The sequence below is a fragment of the Panulirus ornatus genome, chromosome 58, assembly GCF_036320965.1.
Source record: "Panulirus ornatus isolate Po-2019 chromosome 58, ASM3632096v1, whole genome shotgun sequence".
NCBI lineage: Eukaryota > Metazoa > Arthropoda > Malacostraca > Decapoda > Palinuridae > Panulirus > Panulirus ornatus.
In genome coordinates, this window is record NC_092281.1 from 13,067,205 (window position 1) to 13,091,413 (window position 24,209).

General features: G+C 36.3%; 1 protein-coding gene across 4 annotated transcripts in view; it reads right to left on the minus strand.

Annotated features, from left to right (window-relative positions):
* Nucleotides 1-705: 705 nt before the first annotated feature.
* Nucleotides 706-24,209, minus strand: part of LOC139766534 (branched-chain alpha-ketoacid dehydrogenase kinase-like) — a 37,442-nt gene continuing 13,938 nt past the window's right edge. For 2 of the 4 annotated variants that reach the window (XM_071695311.1, XM_071695312.1), the window contains exons 7-10: nt 22,721-22,859; nt 19,669-19,839; nt 18,535-18,713; nt 4,192-14,197 (exon numbers count right to left, since the gene is read on the minus strand). In XM_071695311.1, coding sequence (XP_071551412.1) covers nt 18,569-18,713; nt 19,669-19,839; nt 22,721-22,859 — 455 coding nt within the window. In that variant the 3' untranslated portion in view covers nt 4,192-14,197; nt 18,535-18,568. Of the gene's footprint in view, nt 1,239-4,191; nt 14,198-14,427; nt 14,742-18,534; nt 18,714-19,668; nt 19,840-22,720; nt 22,860-24,209 lie in introns of those variants that run through there. The other 2 variants (XR_011716914.1, XR_011716915.1) reach the window with 2 other exon arrangements.

Genomic DNA, 24,209 nt, shown 5'->3' on the forward strand with positions numbered 1-24,209 from the left:
TCTCACTTTGCACACCACCCCAACCAAAATACCCTACATTTGCCACTCTTATCATGAAACACATTCAACAAACCTTCTAAATACTTACTTCATCACTACTTCTTATTACTTCCTATTCCTTGCCCTCTTCACCGTTGATCCCATGATTCCTTTCATTTTAAATAAATTCTACTGTTTATCTGCAAATTGTGTAAAAGAAACCTAATACCAGAGCATATGCAAGCTGTGTGGGCTAAAACAGTGAAAGAGAAGTTGACAATAAGGTAAGTCTAGGGGGAAAAATTCAGGGAGTAACAAATCAATTAGAGGGCTATCAGATGTAATGAAAGAATAGAATTACAAGACAGTTAGGTAGCAAATTCTTGAAAAATAGATGAAAATAAGGAGAGAAATAACAAACATAATTATTGAAAGACAAAGTTGAAATAGAGATAATGGATGAAAAAAGTGCGAGTGGAATAAGGAAGAGACTTGAAAGTTTGAAGACAAAGTAAAATAATGAATGAATAAGACATGTAAACCCTACCCTAGAGGTAAATGCAATTTTATGAATAAGCAGAAATAAATATTCAAGAGTATGGCAAAAAAATATTACTTTGGAGGTTTCCATGCAAAGGGTTGCAAGAAAAATAACTAAATTCATTTGCCTCAAGGTATGTAAACATTATGACAAATCTAGAAGATGCAAATAAGATGGCAGTTGCATATTTCTTTGTCCACATTTTAATAATGACAAAAGTACAATGGCAATGATTGGACATAATGTGACCGAAAAGTGTGTATAGCTACCCATGATCATTGAATTAAAGAGCACTGTAAAGGTAGAGGATGTTACTATCCACAGATATTATGCGGATGATAAATCTTTAGCCAGAGTTGGGTACAAATTTCATATAAGAATAAATAAAACAATGAAAGAAAATAACATTCATATACAGTGAATGATTATGGTAAGTATAGGTGAGTATTTGATGGAAAGATTACTAGTTAAAATATTTAAGTGTTATTGTTAGTAAAAGTGATGAAACAGATAAATCCGTTTGATTTCATGCATATGTTTACAAAAATTACTTTACAAAAGTTAGTTGGAACATTAAGTATGAACCTTGGAAAATGCTGTGATAGAGTTGCCCTCTGCTAGTGGCCTGTTAAAGGGTGAGGCACTAAAGGCTAAAAAGTGGCGCTAGAGTTCATCATTATGGGACACTTTTGCCGTGGCCACCCTCTTGAGGGAGTTCCTGTAGGGAACAAGTGTCAGAGATATAGATTGATAGATAGACAGATGAAGTTAGTTCTCCATGCATCAAATGAATTTTAAAGGCTCCTTCCCAATATCATTTACAATTCCACCTGATGATTGCTTCCACTAGTTACCTATAGAAATCATTAGCAGCTTACTGGCACAGCTGGGAAAAATGTGTATCTCAGTCATCATTAGGTCGTCAAAGAGAGCACACATACATCAACAGGGCATGATGTTAAATGTATGTGCTCATTACTATAGTTAGATTTAGAATACAAGAAACAATATCTGTATTATTGTTGATATTTTTGATAAGAAAAAAAGTTATTCATTCATTCTTGTGCTTAAAGTTTTGTCTTCAGTTTTAAATGTAAAAAGTGCATGTATGTAAAAGACATATGAAAATACTTGTGTGTAGTGTTAGAGTATGTGTAGGAAACCATCAAGTGTAAAAGTTTAGATGTATAAAAAATGAAATTACTCCTGGGAGAAAAAACCCTTAATGATTATATATTTAAATAGATATATAGTATCCATGCCAACATTCCAGGCCCTTCCCTTCCACTCAGCACCTTCTCACCAACACAGGAAACTATACTACTTTTGGATATTTTCTATTGAAGTACAATATAGACAATTCTTTTAAGATTTTTTTCCCCTGTGCACTGGAGGAGGAAACTTTTGAAGAACTACAGCTAAAGAATTATCATTTTTTTAAATTTTTGCTGTCAGTCGGTGCTAATGATTCTAATGTCAATCAACAATGTAAGCAGTAATAAGATTTTGAAGATGATGACTAGGAGGGTGGAAATAATTTTGAAGTATTTTTTAAAAGGTGGTTGTTTATACTAAGTAAATATAGTAAGAAATGCAGTAATGAGTTACATACCATTGGGGTGGTTCTGAAGATAGAAGGGATATCAAAGATTGTATCATGTGTACCAGTTGACTACTCATTACTTAGAACAAAATGAAGATATTATTAGAGAAAATCTCATTCAAGATAAAACAGATAGATGGAAGAGTTCTTGCAGCTTAGCTGAATATCTATTTTAGTAAGACACACACTAACACTTCCCAAGATTAGAGGCTTGAAAGAAACCTTCCACTTGACCGAGACAGAAGAATACAGCCAAACTGAAAACACAGCAGAGCAATACATGCATATGATTCAGAAAACACAAAGCAAGTTGCAAAATTCACAACTGTAGAGGGATAGATAGGCATTAAGTATGAATTGTTAAGTTATAAAACTAACATGGCGAAGCAAGTCGTACATGTCAAAACAGTTGATAACCAAAGTGAGAAAATATTAAATACAGCATTTATAAGATGATTAGTTGATAGATACCTATATAATTCAGTTGGCATTCAGAAGAGATTTAACAAAACAGATTTGCAAAGGTAATGAATTTCAAGATGTAACAGAATATTTGCATATACCATAGGTGCATCAAATTGCAGAATGAAAAGTACATAAATGCACAGGAAGCCAAAACCAAATGAAACTGAACTACTTAATGTTCAGACTGGGATAGACCATGTGTCTACTTGCACTATGATGCCTATGGCAAAGGAGATATGATTACCATACTGAGGATTAAAGGTACAATATTGAAAGTTTATTGACATGTGAAAGTGGATTAAACCAAATCCCAACCTGAATGAAACCCTACCAAGAATGCAGTAAAACGACCATGTACATTGCCACAAATTCAAAGATCACAAATAGGAACAATTAACCTCTTCTTAAATTCCAATGTACTATTTGCTGCTTGACCCAAACAAAAGATGGACATGGTAAAGGTACAATTCATAGTTGAATACTCTGTTTTTAATCTGAAAATCAAGAAATTTAAAAGGCTATAGAAAAATTAAAAATCTGTGAAAGGCACTATACCAACCGGAGTACCCAACAAATGCTCTTATAACACCAAAAACGAAGTCCTGAGGACTTGTGTACAAGTGTAATACAAAAATAGGGATCCTCACACAAAAATACAAAACTTGGAACCAGATTCCACAAAAAGGTTCTGCTTTTTCTTTAACAAAAATAATTGAAAATTTCAGATTTGGTATCAAATCTCTTAGTGTGTAACTATTAATAGAATTTAATGTTATCCATACGAAAATAAAATTCATGGTAAAGAAATTTGCCTTTTCTACTTACATTATGGCTGAAGGAATATGCATATTTAATTATATTTTAGATCTTATGAGAAACTTGGGAGGCTTAACTGCATGGAGAAGTCTTTGGCAAATTCTGAAATCTTTACAGTGAGAAATATCCATCAGAACTCCCTCTCCCTTAGTTTGTATTTTTTTTTATTACACCATGCAGTCAAAACTTCATTATGTCGTTTCCACAAACAAGTTTTCCATTTTGAATTTTTTTCTGGCTTGAAAGTACACCAAAGAAATGCTTGAAACTCTGCAGGACTAGTTTTTTAAAGCATATTCCTGCAATTATATGGCTATTTGTTGCATCTGAGAGACAAACTGCAGACAAAACCCTATCATATCAGTGAAGCCATCTAGAACATAACTTCCTCTGCACTGTGCAAGGAATACTACTTGTATGCAGATTACAGTTCACATCATTTGAGATAAATAAGAAATTCATCACATCCTATACACGAGTGCAGAAGTAATAAGGAAAGCCATGACAGTTATACAAAAGTACAAGTAATTAGGAATCATCACAACAGTTATACACAAAAGCAGAAGTAGGAAGGAAAGTCATTACAAATTATTCACAGGGACAGTAGTAGTAGTAAGAAACAATATCTTAATGGAAAACTAAAGTTAAACTTGTGGGAACTGTCAGTATATGAAGAATAGTGTACAATATAAGAATGCATGTTAGAGTACCATTGCAGGAAGATTGGATATGATGACTTCTAACAATATATTTGGTCTTGAACCAACTGTCAGGTATAATAAAAATATTTCACCAGTTTATCACTGTATTTTATATAAAAGAAAAACATGAAAAAGCAATACATAAATAAACCAAACTAATATCTATACGCTGTACTATCATATCACAGACTAATGGCTAAACACACGAATACTTATGAGAATCAAAGCTAAAAAAAAAGTTGGAAGCAAATGTGTTCAAAACAGTAATACTGTAACTGCGAACGAGTTAATGGTGATGTATTTTTAGGGTTTTTCATTTATTTATTGGCATAAATATTATTGGTTCTTTAGTGTTGCTATACCCAGTAAAAAAAAATATATTTATATATATTTATATATATATATATATATATATATATATATATATATATATATATATATATATATTCCTGAGTCCACGGGGAAAATGAAACACGATAAATTCCCAAGTGCATTTTCGGATAATAATCACATCATCAGGGGAGACAAAAGAGAGAAATAGCTTCGTCTCTTCGATGTATATCAACTGACTTATATTTCTCTCTTGTGTCTCCCCTGATGATGTGATTATTATACGAAATTGCACTTGGGAACTTATCGTGTTTCATTTTCCCCGTGGACTCATAGGAATATCTTGATCACGCGCAAAATTGTGATCCTTTCCATCTATATATATATATATATATATATATATAGATATATTATCCTCGGGGATAGGGAAGAAAGAATACTTCCAACATATTCCCTGCATGTAGTGGAAGGCAACTAAAAGGGGAGGGAGCAGGGTGTTGGAAATCCTCCCCTCTTGTTTTTAATTTTCCAAAAGAGGGAACAGAGAAGGGAACCAAGTGAGGATATTCCATCAAAGGTTCAGTCCTCTGTTCTTAACACTACCTTGCTAATGCAGGAAATGGCGAATAGTATGAAAAATATATATACATACATATATTCCAAATGCTAACAATCAGAAATTGCTACATTTGATTATCTAATATGATTCTGATAAGATAACTTACTGAATACAGAAGCCTGGTGTCTGAACAACCATGGTGATAAAATGTATTGCCAGTATAAAACTACTGTTAATGAAACATTGCACCTTAAAATCTAGAATATATGTAACCAAATAATTATGCAATTAATAATCCTCAAAGCAATATTCCATAAATGCAATATCACAGCAGTATTTCACCAGTAATACTCAAAATCAGGAATATCAATGTTATTAAATTTTTTACAAGCTTTCTAGAAATATAAAAAAGTTTGAAATCATATTTGTACAAGAAAAGCTTTAATATCGAGCATTTAACTCACCAGAAAACCTCTATTTAGTATTTCCAATGAAGTATTTAATTACCTTGCAGTTAACAAACCCAAATTATTTTGTAAATGAACTTCCAATGTATTATCCAGCAATTAATACATCAGAAGCAGTTGTGATAAGAATTTCCAATATGCCCCACAATTTAGATATCATAGTAATTGGCATATATACAGTTTCTATGTCTTGCTCCAGCCTCTGTTCCTGAAGCCTTTACAGTCTGGTCTGCCAAGAATCAGTGGCTACCGATCACTATAGTGATTCATTCATCACATGGTTCCTCTAACCACAACTGGACTGGATTATAAAATTTAGGCTTATTATGAATGGTTCACATGAGACTCAGAAAAGCTACTCTACTGTACTGTTCTGCTGCTGAAAGAGGTTGCTGGAGGTTTTGATCTATTAGGCTATGCTACCATCACAACCTCGCTGATCTGATACAGTGTAGACACTTGTCCAGACCAATTTGAAATTTCTCCAATAAAGTCTGCATTATTTCTAGTGGCTTCAGGAAATGTATTCAACAACTTTGGACCCCGAATGTTTTACACTGATTTCTCATTAAGTTGCTAAAATTATTGCACTTTCTGTTTTCAGCTGTAATGTTCTATTACCTCTATACCATGCATGTCATGCCAAGAGATAACTATTTTTGAGTGTAAATTTGGATGCATACATCCAGGATATTTTTATGTTATATACTGCATATATACTCCAACACATACCATCTCAGCCATGAAAAGTGACATTAACACACCAGGATTCTATTTAGGAGAGTATTAGTGACTGAGAAAGCATCATCGTTGGTTTTGCCTCTCTGAAAGTGGCAACTCTCCTTTGATGTGTTTACTGAAGTAAAGGTCACTTACAATGTTCTTCCATGATGAGATCATGTTCATTTCTGTCTAGTATTCTGAACTGCTTTAGTCACTTCTCCCAGAATGGGCTGCATGAAACCTCTCGCCATTGGAAATCATACAGGACTGTTGTCAATACCCCACTGGAACACTAAATTAATATCTACCTGTAATTTCTGTCTTCAAACCTTATTCAAGTATTATTTGTAGGGGATGATATGAACTGTGGCTTGTGTTTGTTCCTGTATCAGATATGGGAATGAGAAACAGTAAAAATGCAAATACAGTCCTTTGGGGTACTTAACTTTTTACCTTGAGTTATTGGATACTGTCCTACTTAAACTTTGACTGTTAGTTAGAACCTTAATATGTCCATTTCCCTTTTCCATTTATTCCCATCTTAAGCATTTTGTGTGTTATGACCCCATGGCTATATATGTCAGGATTTTGCAATGTGTCTATTACAACATTTAGTTTCTTTTCCAGCACCTATTATACATGAGAGAAGCATGATCCCTAAACCATGCTGCCATGCATTGTCGACTGATTTCATGACGTTAATCCACTTACACTCTATAAATGTTGAAAATTATTAGGATGTTCAGTGTTCACCTTTTAGTTGGAAATGTTCTGGAACTACTTTGCTTCATCCTTCATGGACTGGAGATATGCGAGTTAGTTTAAAAGTTTCTGGTGTTATGCCAGAGTCCAAGCTATTTTTCCAAAGGACCTTTACTGCCCATACTACTGGTATTTTGCATTCCTCCGTTAAGACGGAGTCCTACGAGCCTGGTTTTGAGGCAGAATCAATGATCGTACTTTCAATGGCCCTCTCCCAAAATTTTGCTTGTCTGGGAGCAGTGCGCATAAGCATGCTCTCGATGGCATTTTCAAAATCCTGCAGTGGTAGTAAAACCAAGGTCACTTTAAGCTGACTTTTAGCTCTTTGGGCTTGGACTTTTGTTGCTTCTTTAGTGTCTTGCTTATCTCTGCAATCACTGATGTATGTTCCCTCTATTGCTCTTAAGTGTGGTAACTGTCCATGTGGTGCTTGATATTCAATCTGTATATGATCTTTTTATATACAGTTTGTTTTCTTTTACTTGTTAGATAACTGCAGAAATACAGTATGGTAGATTAAAACAGTAATATAGCATCAAAGAGTTTTCAAGCAAGATACTTATGGAAAATGCTCATGTAATTGGCATACTGTCATATCCAACCAACACTGCTAAGATCAGCTATATACTCAATAATAAAGCTTTCCTTGTGCTTAACTTGTAAATCATTTACAAGGATGTTTCTTTGATATTTATTGTCATACTGCCAACTGATATCTCAATTAATTATCTTATTAAAAGCAGAGTGTTTACAAAGAACGTTCACGCCATGTGTTAATACTATTTATAATTAGGTGATGTACAGCAGCTTATAAAATTAAAAGAAGTATTTACATAATTTTCCTGAATAATGGCACAAAATAGATTTCTCTCTCGAGAAGTATTCTATCTTGCATAAAGGAAATTCAAGTACAATGCTATATTGATAATAATGTACACAGATCAATTATATGTTCCGCTGGCAACTGTATAAACCAAGCTTAAAGCTGTTCTTATGAGTGATACAAGCATCTTTGTGACTACAGTACTTTCCTGAGTGATATCATGTTGATAACCTAAGCTGATTCTACCTGCTTCACATACTGCCATACATTCTTTACACAAGGTGGATTTCATTTCTTTTGCAAATACTTACTGGCATACAACAATTACTTTTTTAAATAATATTCTTTAGGAAATCTCCTTAAAGCAAAAAGTATTAAATATTTTCATGATTTTTTTTTTTTTCCAAAAGAAGGAACAGAGAAGGGGGCCAGGTGAGGATATTCCCTCAAAGGCCCAGTCCTCTGTTCTTAACGCTACCTTGCTAACGCAGGAAATGGCGAATAGTTTGAAAGAAAGTTGTCATAAACCCGAGGTAATCATTTCCTAAACTTCATTACTTTGCAGACAATGTTGGCTGGCTGAGTTGCCATACATCTATTTTTCATTTTAACAAACTAGTGTTTCCAATCTATTAGTTCCACTTCCATTTATTGCCCAAACTCTTTGCTCTCTTGCTTTTGTACTTTTCTAAAGGAGAAAAAATTTTATGAGAAGCACTCTACAGGTTCTCATCAAGCCTATTTCTTAGGTTTTGAAAAACTTAGCAATCTGAAAGATCATTTCCAGTTGCATGGAGTGGATTAGGTATGATCAGGATCTCAAATTACTTGTACACATCCTCAACTCATGCACCTGCCCAGTACATTAAAGAGAATCACTTATAAAACTGCTCCTTACATTACAACTTTGCATGCTAAACTGATTTATCAAGTCACGCTTGTGTCCTCATTCTCACCACCTCTGGACAGAATATCTTTCCAGTGCATCTGATCCCAACTCATTCTTCTGAAATCCTCAACTGATCTATCCCTAGCCTGTTATTATTCTGCAACTATTAATTCCTTCAAGTCTCTACCTCGATTTCTTGTACCTGTCACATCTACATCACCATACCATCCTAAAATTTCTTTCATCCCATCCATGCACTTTTATGATGATTTCTTCACACAGCATATCATCCCATCATCAGTCTTTACTCTAGCTTCCCATTCCAGTTATAGTACACCTATTATGCTTCTCTATTCCTTTTATCTTTTAACTTTCCTGAACTGAGGAAACTTTGGTCTGAGTCTGACATCTATATATTACAAGTTTGGAAAAGACCTCTTTCATCCAAGCTTGTACTCTTTAAATAAATATTTTCTCCAATCAGCAAAGCTTTCAGTCCATCAACAATTTTTCTCTCTTGCAAGATTCTACTCTTGAGCATCACATTTCTTACTACCATTCTTACAGGTCTTCATTCCTAACTACTTAAACTCATTAGCAGTCTCCATAGCTTCAAAATCCAGATTGACACCACACTGTTACATCCTATCTCTTTTGAAACAAAAGCCTGATCTTACCCTTCACTCAATGCCACTCAAAGGTCTCAATTTACCTTACAACCTTGTCTTGCAAAAACCTGCTACTTTTATCCTCTACATTCAAATCAACCACACAAACTTGTATCCCTTGTCAAATGCCACTGCAGGCATATCACTCATTCAGGGATACAATTGTAGCAGAGGTAAAACTGGTATTTCACGACCCAACCCTGCAGACAGGATATAACCAACTCTCAATAATACAGGAACCCACATCACAAGATAACCTATTTCTAACATTCTTAATTGTTTGAAAATAACTTATGAAATTATTTCCTATCCAAGTAACCTTGAAAAATAAGATAGAAAAGTCTCATTTTCAAAGCGAGCAATACAGCAGTGAACTAAAGACCATTTTTCCTATTAATTACTGTAATTAGATACCATTCCAGTCAAAACTTACTTCCACGTTGTAAACTTTGGTAAACAAACAATTACATCTAGTTACACCATGAGGACGTTTAACATATGAAAGACATTCCCAATATATAATCAAAACCTTTTCTTATACACCTGTTTCTACGAAAATAAATATTCTGTATATACTTAATATAAGTTTTCAAGTACATCAACATTCATTCAACTAAATCAAGTTTTCTTCCAAGAATAAAAATGTAAATACTGAATATATTATATATTTATAATCACCCCAGGACCCCTTTCTTGAAAAGGTCTTAAAGTAACTTCAGGAGTCCTTTTTCAGCTCCTACAACTCCATGACTGTACCACTTGTAGTAGTTGGGAAATGATGGGCTCCACTGGCTCCTTTGGAGTTAAAAAGTTTTTTGAAAAACCTGTACTCCCAATGATACAGCCATGCCAAAGGAGACTTTTCACTAATTATGTAACATTGTTACTTTAACTCTCTGCCCCCAAAAGCCCCTTCTATCTTTATGAAACAACTGCAGCACTCAGGAAGCCAGCCAAATCCACTGGGGATGACCACAGATCATAAAGTGTAGTAACATTCTGTGCGTATGTAGGGAGAGTGCAAGGCAACTGAGAAGTAAGTGTTTGATGTCTTCATTGTGGTAGTTGCATCATGGGCGTGAAGAACCCTGGGATGTGCTGAATCTGTGTTTGTAGCGGTGTGGGGATGGGAGATGTCCAGAGCATAGACAAAGGATGGGTAATATCCAGAATAGAAAAAAAGGGTGCAGGTCTTCATTGGGAGTATGGTTTCAGATGGATATATATATTTGGTGGAGTGGTGTTTAAGACTGAGTAAGACAAGCAGTCGCCTAGTATCCACAGCATCATTTCAGTGTGTGTTTGCTGGGGGTTGGAGATTTGCGAGCAGAGTTTGCTGAAGTATGAGCCACAGGTAGGGTTTCTGTTTCTCCTTGGGGTTAGTGGTTAGTTACGGTGTGGTTCAGGTGGTGGTGTGAAGAGTTAAGTGCAAAGCATCTTAAGTTGGGAATGCAATAGGAGGTTCTCTGATTCTAGTAGAAGTGTTGAATACTTTTGGTTGCTCTGAAGTCAAGAGATTGCTATGAGTGCTCTACTTTGTATGGTCTGCAACTCTGTTAAATTTGCTCATGAGAGGGTGTACGACCAAGTAGGTGAGGCATAGTTTAGAGAGGAGCAAATTATTTGTTTGTAGAAAATGCAAAGTGATCCTTGTCCAAATCTGATTGAAAATTGCCCCAGGACCCCCTTCTATGAAAAGATCTTGGTATTAACTAGGACCTCCTTTTCAGGAGCCCAAGGCTACACTATTTGCAGTAGCAGGGAGTGTTCTCTGTCTTCCTCTGATACAGCCTCATCAAATGTGACTTCACATGTGGTGTTACCTCATGCAATTGGAGTCCGATATTCTCATATTTTATGTATAATACTAATATTTATTATACTTAACAGCTGTTTCCTACATCAGCAAGGTAGTGCCAGGAAACAGACGAAGAATGGGCCAACCACTTAAATACACGTATACATACATAAATGCCCATACACACACACATACATATCAACATATACACAGACATATACATATATACACATGTACATCATCATACTTGCCTCCATCCATTCCTGTCGCTACCCCACCACACAGGAAATAGCATTGCTACCCCCTGCTTCAGTGAGGTAGTGCCAGGAAAATACAAAAAAAGGCCACATTTGTTCACACTCAGTCTCTAACTGTCATGTATAATGCACCAAAACCACAGCTCCCTATCCACATCCAGGCCCCACAGACCTTTCCATGGTTTAACCCAGACATTTCACATGCCCTGGTTCAGTCCATTGACAGCATGTCAACCCTTGTATACCACATCATTCCAATGCACTCTATTCCTTACTCGCCTCTCACCCTCCTGTATGTTCAGGCCCTGATCACTCAAAATCTTTTTCACCCATATCCTTCCAGTGAAAAGCCACCTTTGGTAAGACTGTGCTATTGAGAGTACATTCTAATCAAAGAACTTCTCACTCATATTTCCCATTAACTGAAGGAAGTGCAGCCTTGGGTTGCAGTAGCCTTTAGAAAGGTATGAATAACACCATTCTTCCAAAGAAATAATCACTCAAGAGTTAAGTAAGTTGTAAGACTGGAGATGCAGCAAAAGTCTTTGGCACATTGAAGAATGTGTTGGAAGAGAAGTCACTGCCACTACAGAGAAAGATGGGCAAGTTTGATGCTAAAGTAGTCTCGTCACTGATGTATAGATGTGGGCCTTAAACAAAGTTGTAAAAGAAAAAAAAAAGGGGAGAATATGTTGGAAATTCAATGTCTGAGGACAATATAAGGCATATGGAGGGTTGATCAAATAAGCAATGATAGGGTAAGAGAAACATGTAGTAAAAAGAGTATGTATGAAATAATAAAAAAGGTGTGCAGAGAAGGTCTGGACATATAAAGAGGATGAGTGAGGATAGGATGCCAAAATGGTACACACGTCAGAAGTGGACAGAATTAGGAAATGGGAAAACCAAAGAGGAGGTGAAATGAGTAAGTGAAAGATACTTTGAAGGCTCAGGACCTGAACATGCAAGGGATGCAGTAAATTGAAGTGATGTGGTTTACGAGATGGTATGCTGTTGATAGATTGAACCAGGGCACATGAAGTAGGCAGGAGAAACTACAGAAAACTATGTGAGGCCTGTTTGTAGAAAGTGGGCTCTGGCTATAGTGTATTATACATGACAATCTGAGAATGAATGTGAATGAATGAGGCCATTCCTTTGCCTGTTCCTGGTCCTACCTCACTAATGCAGGATATGGTGAATATGCACGAAAAATATACTACAGTATACTACATTCTTATGGGTTTCTGGTCTTTAATGATGTTTGATTTTCTGCCATTCCAGTTTTTCTTCCCTTTTCTATTTAAATGATCATTACAGTACAACCTCACTACTTCTTTATTCAAATTCAGAAATATTCAGCAATTCACTATTTGTGCTTGTGTTGGAATGTCAAACAAAATTTCATGGCAATCATAAAAATACAGTGAACTGTGAAACATTCATTATCCCATGTGGAAGTCGGATCTTGTCCAGCAATACACCGGGCATGGTGGCAAATTAGCATGCAAAATCTCCAGGAGACTAAAAGAAAAAATTCCATATTGTTATCTGAATTCATTATCCCATGTGGTACACCATGTGGCAGCATGCTCCTTTGGTAACATATTGGGCATGTCATCTCCCCATTTGCCTGACTCAAGCTGCACTAGCACCTTCTTGTAATTTTCTGCACATACATTTTGTATGCAACTTTTTATCTCGTGTCTGTTGCCACTGAACTTAACATGAAAAAAAATACCTAGTGCTTTAACATACTTTTCAAGTATTTAAATTTCCCCTTAGTCCCATTTCTTTTTCTCAATGTTAAAAATATTACAGTTATGCGAAACTGCTATTGTTATGCATAATTTGATAAAATACTTGGAAAATATATATAATTAAATGATAAGGATAAAAATAAAAAATGCATAAAAATATCATTCTTACCTACAAAATTTGAGAGTACAAATTTGTCAATTATATCATGGAAATGCGGGTTAAGGTGAGGATGGCATGTCATATGAAATAAGATTTCAGATGGCTTCTGTAAGCCTTATTACAACATAGAATTCTGTATTCTAGAATATTTGTTTCACTATACACTTCTTACTTATTTTACATTTACAAAAACTTCAAACTGTATAATTTTACGAAGTGTACAATCATTTAGCATACGAGTTTGTTTGCTTCAACTCCATACACAACCTTGCCCATAACCCACGCCACAAGCTGTATCCAGTATTACTGTACCATGTTCTACTTATGCATTTAAAAACTTACAATTACGTTACAGTCTTAGTACATGCATTCTGTATGCAAGTCTTTAATTCTAATAGATGCATTCTTTATGCTAGTCTTTAGTTTTGGTACATGTATTCTGTATGCAAGTCTTTATCTCTGGAAGTTGGCACTAAACTACATTATTAGAAAAAGTTACCTGTAGCTGTGGTTGTGTGGTAACACATGAAACATAGCCAAACACACACACAGAGCAACATCGCATCCTGAGTAAATCTGCTATGTACCTTTTATTTGGATGTCCTGTCTGAAATGCACAAACAAAAAACGTTCACACTCTACTTCATCACCTAGATGTTATGAGAATGGGGAAATGTTTCCCAGGCGTCAACTGATGGTGTCATTGCAAAACCCAATCTATTGCTGATGTCAAATGTACCTAAGTATATTTACCTTTTAGCTAGCATATCAGTTCTAATGTTCCTCTGCATATCTACATTAATGCTAGCATTTCACTTCTAACTTGGAATCCAGTAATGCAGGTTGTTTTCCAGTCTGTGTCAAGAAGAAACCATAGCTGCTCAGCTGGGTCATGTCTGTAAAGTATGAAGAAGAAAAGCTTAATGTGTATCCTTGAGCTTTCAAAAAAACAACTGTAGATATTTACATGTTTCACTTGTTCGTATGCCTCATATAAATATTGTAACCAACAACATCTGCTAAATTATGTGTATTTCTATTGATCAAAGTTGTATTACCAATTACAGTTTCTGCAAAAAATCTAGTCTGCCTTCCAATACATTTTCAAAGGCAATATCACACTTACATTTTAGTGCTTTGTCATCTTTCCTTTGGTAGTGAATACCATCTGAAGATGTCTGGGCAAAGAATTGGCAAGGTTCCTGAAGTATTCTAAGTCCATGTTTTGGGTCCATAGGGTCTCGACCTCCTGAATGAGTAGAGGCACTGATAAAATGTTGCAGGAAGCAGTGCCTGATAGTGCATTCTGAGCACCCAGTGCACCTAGAAATAACATATAATGCCACATTTTCTTGTTTCCAGGTGAGAATTCAGGCTTTTTCCCTCTTAGAAAGATAAGAGCCAACCATCTTGAAGCAGAAGTGGAAGAAATACAGCACCCTGAAGCAAAATAACCAATATGAAGTGGCAGCCTGGAAGAGTAAAGAACATGGTTCCCTCAAGATAGCCTTAGGAATACTGTGATGAATTCCTGGTGCTTACATCATTAAAAACACTAGTTTTAGCAGCCGGATGAATAATGATTTCACCCTAAGAGCATCAGAGGCTTGTACCCCCAATAAACCTTTGCTGTGAAATGCCTTTGGTAATATACGAGGGCAATGTTTTTTGTCGACACTGTACTTCCATCTTGTTCTCTTCTATGCTTGTTTACATGTGGACCTTTATCTTAAGCTCCACCATCTGCCGCTAGAATACTTCTACACTTCTACCCATTTGAACTAGTCATCACTATAAGCCTAGGCATCCAGCAAGTACTCTTACAAGTAAACTTGTACATGATACAAAATGAACTTGGTCAGGTCTTGTGCATCAATAGTTGCTTGCCATTGGGGCGTTCATGAGAGCAACATCGACACCATAAAGAAGAAAAGCAAGTCTATCAGAAAGGCCTTTACTCAAGCTATAAATTTTAAAGATGGCAATGTATCTCATAATGCCAACATATGTGCAGAAAGAGGATGCTCTTCCAATTAACCTTTTAACATCCACAAAAAAGATGCTCTCTACCCTGAAAATACATGAATTTCAAGACTTATGGAAAGAGTTTTGCTTCTTGAAATAATGAAGATTATGTTAATACAGTTCAGAAAATAATATAGCAGTAAATTTGTCCCAAGCCCAACTGCATAATTACAAAAATCAGTATTAAATAATCATCCAGCACATTCTGCTATACAGCCATATTTGACACCACTACATACACACTTGCCACAAGATATGCATTACTTATTAGCTGCTTCTATACAACTTTACATGAAATTTGTTGCTATTTTCAATCATATATTGCACACTGAGTTTTTTGTATTAAGATTCATACAAAACTTTTTGTTCATAGAACTGAATGTAACACTTTCGTGAAACAAGTGATGCATGGATGACATATGTCAAGGGTTGAAAGGTGCAAGATTTGAGAAAGAAGGCAGGCCAACCAGGTGAGGGTTGGTCTGTGGCAGGGGTGTGTGATGTCACCATCACTATGGCTGTTTAATTTGTTTATAGACAGAGTGGGTTAGGGAAGTAAATGCAAGGGTGTTGAATAGAAGGGGGCAAGTATGCAATCTATAGGGGATGAGGTGGCATGGGAAAAAGATCAGATGCTATTTGCAGACGAAAAAGCAGTGGTGGCAGATCTGAGCAAGAAACTGCAAAAACTGGTGTCTTGAGTTTGGGAGTGTGTGGACAGAGGAATTTTGTTAGTAAATGTGAGTAAAACAAAGTTATTAGGTTTAGCAGGACAGGGAAGAACAGATTGGTTGGGGTGAGTCTAGATGGAGAAAATTTGGAGGATGTGAAGTGCTTTAGATACCTGGGAGTAAACATGGCAGAGAATGGAACCATGGGAGTGGAAGTGAGTCATCAGGTGGGTGAGGGGGGTATAGGTTCTGAGAGCACTGAGGAGGGAGAGGTCATTATATGGGAGGGAGAAAATGGGTACACTTGAAGGTATAGTAGTCCAAATGTTGTAGGGTTGCAAAGCATGGGATGAGAATTTTCGAAGGAGGATGGATGTACTGGAAATGAAATGTAAGTGAAATGTCTTAAGGCAATATGTGGAGAGGTTGGTTTGATTGAGAAAGTAATAAAAGGGTAAAATACAAGTGTGGCACTGAGAAGACTTTGACTGAGAGAGTTGAAGAGGGTGTACTGAAATGGTTTGGACATTTGGAAAGAATGAGAGATGAGAGGTTGATAAAGAGGATATATGTGTCAACAGGGGAGGGGACAAGGAGAAGGGGAAGACCAAACCGGAGGTGAAAGGATAAAGAGAAAAAGAATTTGAGTGCTTGGAGCCTGAACATGCAGGAGGGTGAATGGGGTGCATGAGACAGAGCAATATGATATACAGCGGGTGAAGTGCTGTCAATGGAAAAAAACAAGGTATATGAAGCAGAATGGGGGAAATCAAAGTCTGTGGGGCTTGATTGTGGATAGGGGGCTGTTGTATTGAAGTATTATACTTGACAGCTCGAGAATGGATGAAAGCAAATGAGGCCTTTTCTCTGTTTTGGTCATGCTACATCATTAATGCAGGAAACAGCAAAAAAAATCTCTTAAGTATACATGGTAAGTTATATGGGAGGGAGGTGACTGTAAGGGTGGTGGCATGCATATATTTTGGGTAGAAACAATGTGGCTTTTAAAGTGGTCGATGTGTGGACCAAGTGTCTCCTTTAAACAATTTGAGTTAGAAATACCTGAAAAAAAGAGAGGCAGTTGAATGTGGCATATATGTATTTGAAGAAATTGTATGATAGCAGTATAGGATGCCTCATGGAAGGTGCAACAAATATATTGTGAGAAACGAAAGTTATTAGATGCAGTGTACAATTAGGAAAGGAGTATGGTGAGTCATCTGCATTAAGGGTGTATGATGCTACCATGATTGTTTAATCTGTTCATAGATGAGGTAGTGGGGGATGTAAATACAAGGGTCTTGGAGAATGGGGTAGGTCTAATGGATACTGGAGGTGAGGGACCTGAGAAGTATGGGGAAGTAAGACAGCTGCTGTTTGCAGATGACATGGCTATGGTGGCAGACTTCAGTGAGAAATCACAGAAGGTGGTGTCAGTATTTAAGAGACAGCATGAAAGGAGGAAGCTGAGTTAATGTGAATAAAAGTAAGGTTATGAGGTTTAGCAGGCAGATGAGAAACGATGGTATGAGTTTGACTGGGGAGGACCTGGAGGAAGCGAAGTGCTTTAGATACCTACATGTGATCACAGCAGTGAGTGGAACTATAGGAAATAAAGTGAACCAAAGGATGGGTGAGGGTCAGGTGTGTGTGTAACATCCTGGGTGCACTGACGAATATGTAGAATAGGCCACAATTTGTGAGGGCAAAGATCAATATCCTTGATGGCATGGTAAAAAAAATTAAGTGTGTTGTAAGGAAGATTGGTCAAGTAAGGATTAACAATGTAAGCGAGAGGTGTGGTAGTAAAGTGGAGTATGACTGAGAGATCTAAACTGGGTGGGCTGAAATGGTCTACATACATAAAAAAGATATAAAAAGGGAAATGAAGATGATATACAAGTCAGAAGTGGACATGGAAAGGGGGAAGAACAAGAAGACAGGATAGAGTGAAAAAGGCTGAGTTACTAGGGCCTGAACATGCAGGAGAGTTGTGATATACAAAGGCTGACATGCTGTCAATGGACTGAACCAAGAAACATTGGGTGACCATAAAACTGTATGTGGGACTTGGCTGTGAAAAGGGGGCTCCAGTTTTGTTGCATTATACAGGATAGCTAGAGAGTGAAAGTGAACAAAGAAGGTCATTCTTCATCTGTTCCTGGTGCTACCTTGTTAATGCAGGAAACAGCAAAAATGTATTACAGAAAAAGACATAACAGTAAAAAGTATTATTTTTTTTCAAATCTGTTGCAAGTACAGTGTTTTGTCCAAGTTGATAATGTGGCATAATTCTGAAGTACCTCAATAGCAAACTATCCCAAATCAGTGTTGCAAGTCAGGTACAGGTGCATTACTCAATATGCTATACACATCCTCTTAACATTACTGATCAAATTACTACAAAAAATTAAAACAGAAATTTATAAGTTGAGAAATAACTATTTCAAAAGGTAAGCAATGAAACAGGTACTACAGCATAAGAACAACTGCACTTCTGACTATGCCAGTATCTACATATCTTTTAGGTTTCTTACTTGTATGTTCCACAGATGAGACTGGTGATTTTCATTAAATCCTAAATGAAGCACCTTGGCTATTGATATGCTTTAGTCGAAGGTAAACGTCTGTCCCAATACCTTGCATGGCCTGAATTTCCAAATTACCACCCATGTATTCAGCATATGCTCGTGAAGTTGGCAATCCAAAGCCAAACCTGAAAACAGTCAATGTATTTACATGAAGCATTCCAATAAAAGTATTTTCACACATGAATAAGAAATACTTCCTGCTTTATATAACAAAATATAGACTTTTTTCTTTCGTACATTATCACCATTTCCCGCATTAGCGAGGTAGCATTAAGAACAGAGGACTGAGCCCCAGAGGGAATATCCTCACTTGGCCCCCTTCTCTGTTCCCTCTTTTGGAAAATCAAAAAACTGGGAGGGGAGGATTTCCAGCCCCCTGCTCCCTCCCCTTTTAATCGCCTTCCAAAACGAGCAGGGAATACATGGGAAGTATTCTTTCTCCTCTATCCCCAGGGACAGAAATATGATTGAAAAATAAACAATATTTCTTAAAATAATTTACATCAAATAAAAAGGCAGTTCATCACTGAGAATGAAGGTATAAATGAAACTTTACAAAAGAACTGCAGATTTCTAACCAGATTTGAGAGGCTGCATATATAAAATTAATTCAGGGAGAAAAAAGTTTTGAAGTGGAGACATTCTAGCCCCCTGAAGCAAGCAAGTTATGAGTATGATAACTAACTTATCAGCAGGAGCAGCCATTTATCAAACTGGATTCTATACCAAATACTAGTAATAAAATTACTATAAGAATACCCGAAATGATAAGATGAAGTTTACTAACTTATTGCTATTTTTTTAATAACTAATGGCCCTTCTAACAATGGCCTACTTCTGCATAAAAATCTGCTCTATAACAGTTAAGTACAATGTATCAAAGTGAGCAACTACAATCTATGAGGTCAATGTCATCATTGGGGTGAGTAAAAGCAGAATAGAAGTATGTGGCAAATAATGTATCTCACAAAGAGATGAATAAGTAAAAAGTAGATATTGGCAGAATGACTAAATGTTCACAGAATACTACAAATTGAACCACACAATTTCAGAAATTTAAAATGAATCCAAGGTACTGACCCATGCATGGGGCCACCAGCAGGATTGGGATTAACAGCCTCTATCATGTTAGAAAGAGCACCTTCTTGCTGCCCTGCTTCAGGAGCACTGTCGGCATTAGCTGTGGTAAAGTTGTACTCCAGAGCTCGAGCTAGAAGATGGTGTGGGATGCCACCACCACGATCACCAATTCTGTGTGATGGTGTCAACAAATGTTAGATAGGTGTTACTAAATTTCACCTGCAACTAGTTACACCAACAGTAAAAAGTCACATTCGTTGAGGCTGTACCACCAATGTCATCAGAGGTGAGAGGAGTAATGTCCCACCAGGGACCTTCCTGCTTCAAAGAAGACCATCATTTCCCAGCTCCTCTGTGGAATGTAGCAATGAAGCTGCAGGAGCCCCATAAAAGGGATCCTGGGTCACAAAATCAGTAATAATAATAATAATAATAATAATAATAATAATAATAATAATAATAATAATAATAATAAAGTTACTCACACATGGGCAAAATAAAGCCAAAAGACTTCATGAAATAAAGTCACTCTCAATCACTGCAACAATGAAGAAAAAATGACAACGCATCATGAAAAAATAATTACAGAAATACATGAGTAAAAAGTACAATTACTATTGTCACAAATTTCTTTTGTTCTGTGTGTATTGGATTGTATCATATTGTGGGGGTCCACATTATAAAACAAGTACATGTCCATGGCATAGACCATGAGAGCTGAGAGGGTGTGCAATTGGGCGTCATTGGCGTGATAGTTGGCAGGGGACCACTAGCCAATCATATCTCAACTGTGATGTCAGCATGTCACTTACATTTTTCTTGTTCTCAACCAATCAGAACTGAGTGGAACAATAGTCGATGGGGGACCTCTGGCCAATCAAAGTCGAGATGAGAGCCTGCCCAGGTGATGTCAGCAACTCATTTACATATTTCTTTTTGTTAGCCAATCAGAACTGACCCTGTATAATCATTCCCTCTTAAAAATACCCCAAGAGGTGATGTGCGAGTTTGATTCCTTCAGCTGACTGCACCAAGAAGTGTAATTTTCTCTTGCCCATAATTCACAGCCACTGTACTCCATCACATTTGTATTTCACCCGTGTATAAAGTATAAAAGAATCATTATTATTCTTATCTTTGTGTTTGGTAAAGGAAGATATTTCTTGGTTTGAAAACTTATCTAGGTTGTGATAACGCAACTTTTTGTGCCCTTTAAATAATTCATTTCTTTTTGTATTGTTTGTTTCTTTTAATGTAGTTTCTACTCCCTGTGTTTAATTTCATCCCTAAACTTTAGAGTAGCGTTACCCATGTTGCACAACAGTATTAAGAAGACTTGGGTTCTATTTAATACATTGAAATTCTAGTTACAACACTATACTTACTACTTGTTTACACAACTGGTTTAAATGAAAGAGGCCTACGATCAATACTGTTAGCAATTATCACAAAGTATGAAGTACAGCATTATCCTTAGTTCCATTCTCCTACAAACTCAATAACTGGGAAGCTATGTTCATCTAACTGATATAATGCTTTACGGGGAATTCAGCAGTGCTTACATTTATGTGAAGGCCATTTGCACAGATATGTGCAAATGAATTGAGTCTACATGCACTTACTCCAAAACAGATAAGCAGAACAGGGTAATCCCTTCACTGTGGATTTCATTTTCAAGGTTAATCCCTAAGGTATCACTCTGCCATCAAAAAAAAAAGTTATGATTCCTTTAATATTTTTTACATCTGAAGAGATGTTAAAAAATCTGGCATTAATATTTGCTGAATGCTGAAGCCATTAGTTCATAATGAAAACTATCATAAAACAATGGAAAATTTGCAGAAATGTAATCTTTCATAAATGATATAATAACACATCTAAGTCAATGCTAAAAGTACACAAGAATACCTAATATATATACAACTTCCATTTACTGTTACTGTACGTATTTTACAGTATCAAAAACTAAAAATATACAACTGGATGCATAGAGGGATATATTCTATCACATGACTAGAACATATTCAATATGAAATATTCAACACGGCAGTTCTATATCTACATACACTGGCAATTTTCCTGAATTTTTTTCTGTTTATAGTATATCTGAAAATAAGGGATTTCACAGAGATATACTTATCCACATATGAAACGTAAAAGCATATTGTTTGTCTTCTCTTGCAATCACCATTACCTTTCTTTTTGCATTGCTTACGTTTTCCTTTTGTACATCTTTTACTCATGACAACATAATACTGTGTCTAACCCAGGGAGGTACTGGTTGATGGGCCTGGTTCTAGTCTACTCTCATCCTTTTCATTACCACTCATCCCACCTGGATCACAGGCATCATAACAATAGTCGCTAATGAAGTAAATTCCCCCCCCTACTATCCTATCAATAGCTGTGTTCCCCAGGAATTCTACTCCACTGACTATTCTCTGTCTTCTCTGAATAAATCATCTTCTCTCTTCTACTTCTAACTGCATTCACTCTTATACTTCAACTCACTTTCCCTTTCATATGTATTAGCCGTTTGCTGCATTAGTGAGGTAGCATCAGGAACAGATGACTGAGCCTTAGGGAAGAAAATCCTCACTTGGCCCCCTTTTCTAGGAAAGTTCCTTCTTTTGGAAAAGTAAAACAGGAGGGGAGGATTTCTCCAGAAACCTAATATCATTTAGCTTTGGTATCATCATGAAAGGCATTATGACTGCAAAGGCACAAATTATCCATAAATAATGGGTAGTACAAATACATGGGAAGAGCAGAGGTGGGGACTGCACAATGGGAACTGTCATAAAGATCCAGGCTATGGTGGATGATAAGTGATGGAATACATAGGAGAGTCTTTTTGAATGAAAATTCAAGAAAAAATTATCATAATATGTGACAAATATTCTCCACACACAACCTTACTATTCAAAAGAAAGAAAAATAGGGTACTAATTGATTCACTAGAGCTCAGGCAATCTTGCTCTTCCAGATTTTTTTCATTTATCAAGAAGGCACAATAAATAGAGAAAATGCAACATCTTCAGTACTAACTCACCTAATAATGAAGTCTATTTCATTTGAAGCAATAGTAATGTGTATGGGTGGAAGCTGCATCATCTCAAACTCAGAGTGACTCTCTATGGTTGCTCTCACTGCATTCTTCAGGATCTCCGGTAAGATATAATCCAGCGGTACTGTATAGAAAATTTGATACATGGTTGAAGATAATCAACTATATAATACCACACCAAAGTTTTTCAGATATCAATCATGAAAGAAAATCTACTGGAACTAAAGGCAAAGCAACACCAAAACTTCCCTAAAATCACTTTGACCATAACTTTTTTTTCTGTATTGACAAATGAGCTACATAAACTTTAAAGCTCTAGTAATTTGTAAAAATTAGGTAAGATATAGCCTTTTTGTAAACTTAAGTTCATTCAAACAACAATTCTACCATACTGTTAAACCTGTGTTACCCAAGTTTAAACAAATGTCCTAAAAATTTATTTCCAAAAAATTACCAATACAACTCTCTAATTGGTTTGTCATGTGGTGTGATATTTGTAAATATATTCATGTTATTCACCACCAACACAGTCCATATGTATGAAATATCAATACAGTTCAAAAAAAAGGAAAGAAACAACAAGATCTTCTAGCCCTGATCTCCCACTGGGAACTGTCAAACATGTCCTCATCTTGCTCTGCCCCTCACTCAACAGAGGACAAAGACAATACAAATGCATTTATAATATCTGAGGAGGTCTCTCAGGAGCAAATTTTCTCTTAAGTAGGTAATGGGATTTAGAAAGTTTCACCACACCTTATATGAATTTTCCTATTCATAAAATATGATGGCAAAGGCAGAAGTCCCAAAACTTCTCAGTTGCTTAAAACCTCTGCATTGCTCCTATGAGGTGGTTGCGTGTGTGCCCCCACCACTACCTAGACTATGCAATACTCAGAAAGCTGCTGCATTACATGATTACTGTGTGGCCATAGGCAACTCAAGGGTGGGGCAATTTGATACTTGCTTCTTTCCTTACATGTCGAAGCTTTGGAGCTCTCTACCCTCTCATGTCTTTCTCAATAACTATGACCTGGCACATATCGAAATACAGGTATTTCACTTTCTCAAAAATTTGTAAATACTTTCCCTTGTCTTTTTTTTTTCTATTTCATAATTCTTTCTACATCTCAATTAAGGCCTGGCCTCAATGTGGACGTCTGTCCATGACTGGAGCCTTCAACATAAAAAAATGAATTTGGCGTGCACAAAAGTGTAGCAGGCATGATATGCCTGTATTCTGGAAAAGAATGATACAAAAACAAAGAGTTTAAGCAAGTACAATAAATAAGTAAAAGGAGTCATAACAATAAAAAGGTTGATGGCAAGAAGCAAAACGATAAAAAACAAAGAAAATATACCTCAGTTATGTATGATGGATTATATCAAGGTTAGGTACAGTAGCAGTGATAATGGAGTATGAATGTGGCTCAAGAAAATAACCATCAATGAAAGAAAGGTCAAGCCCATAACT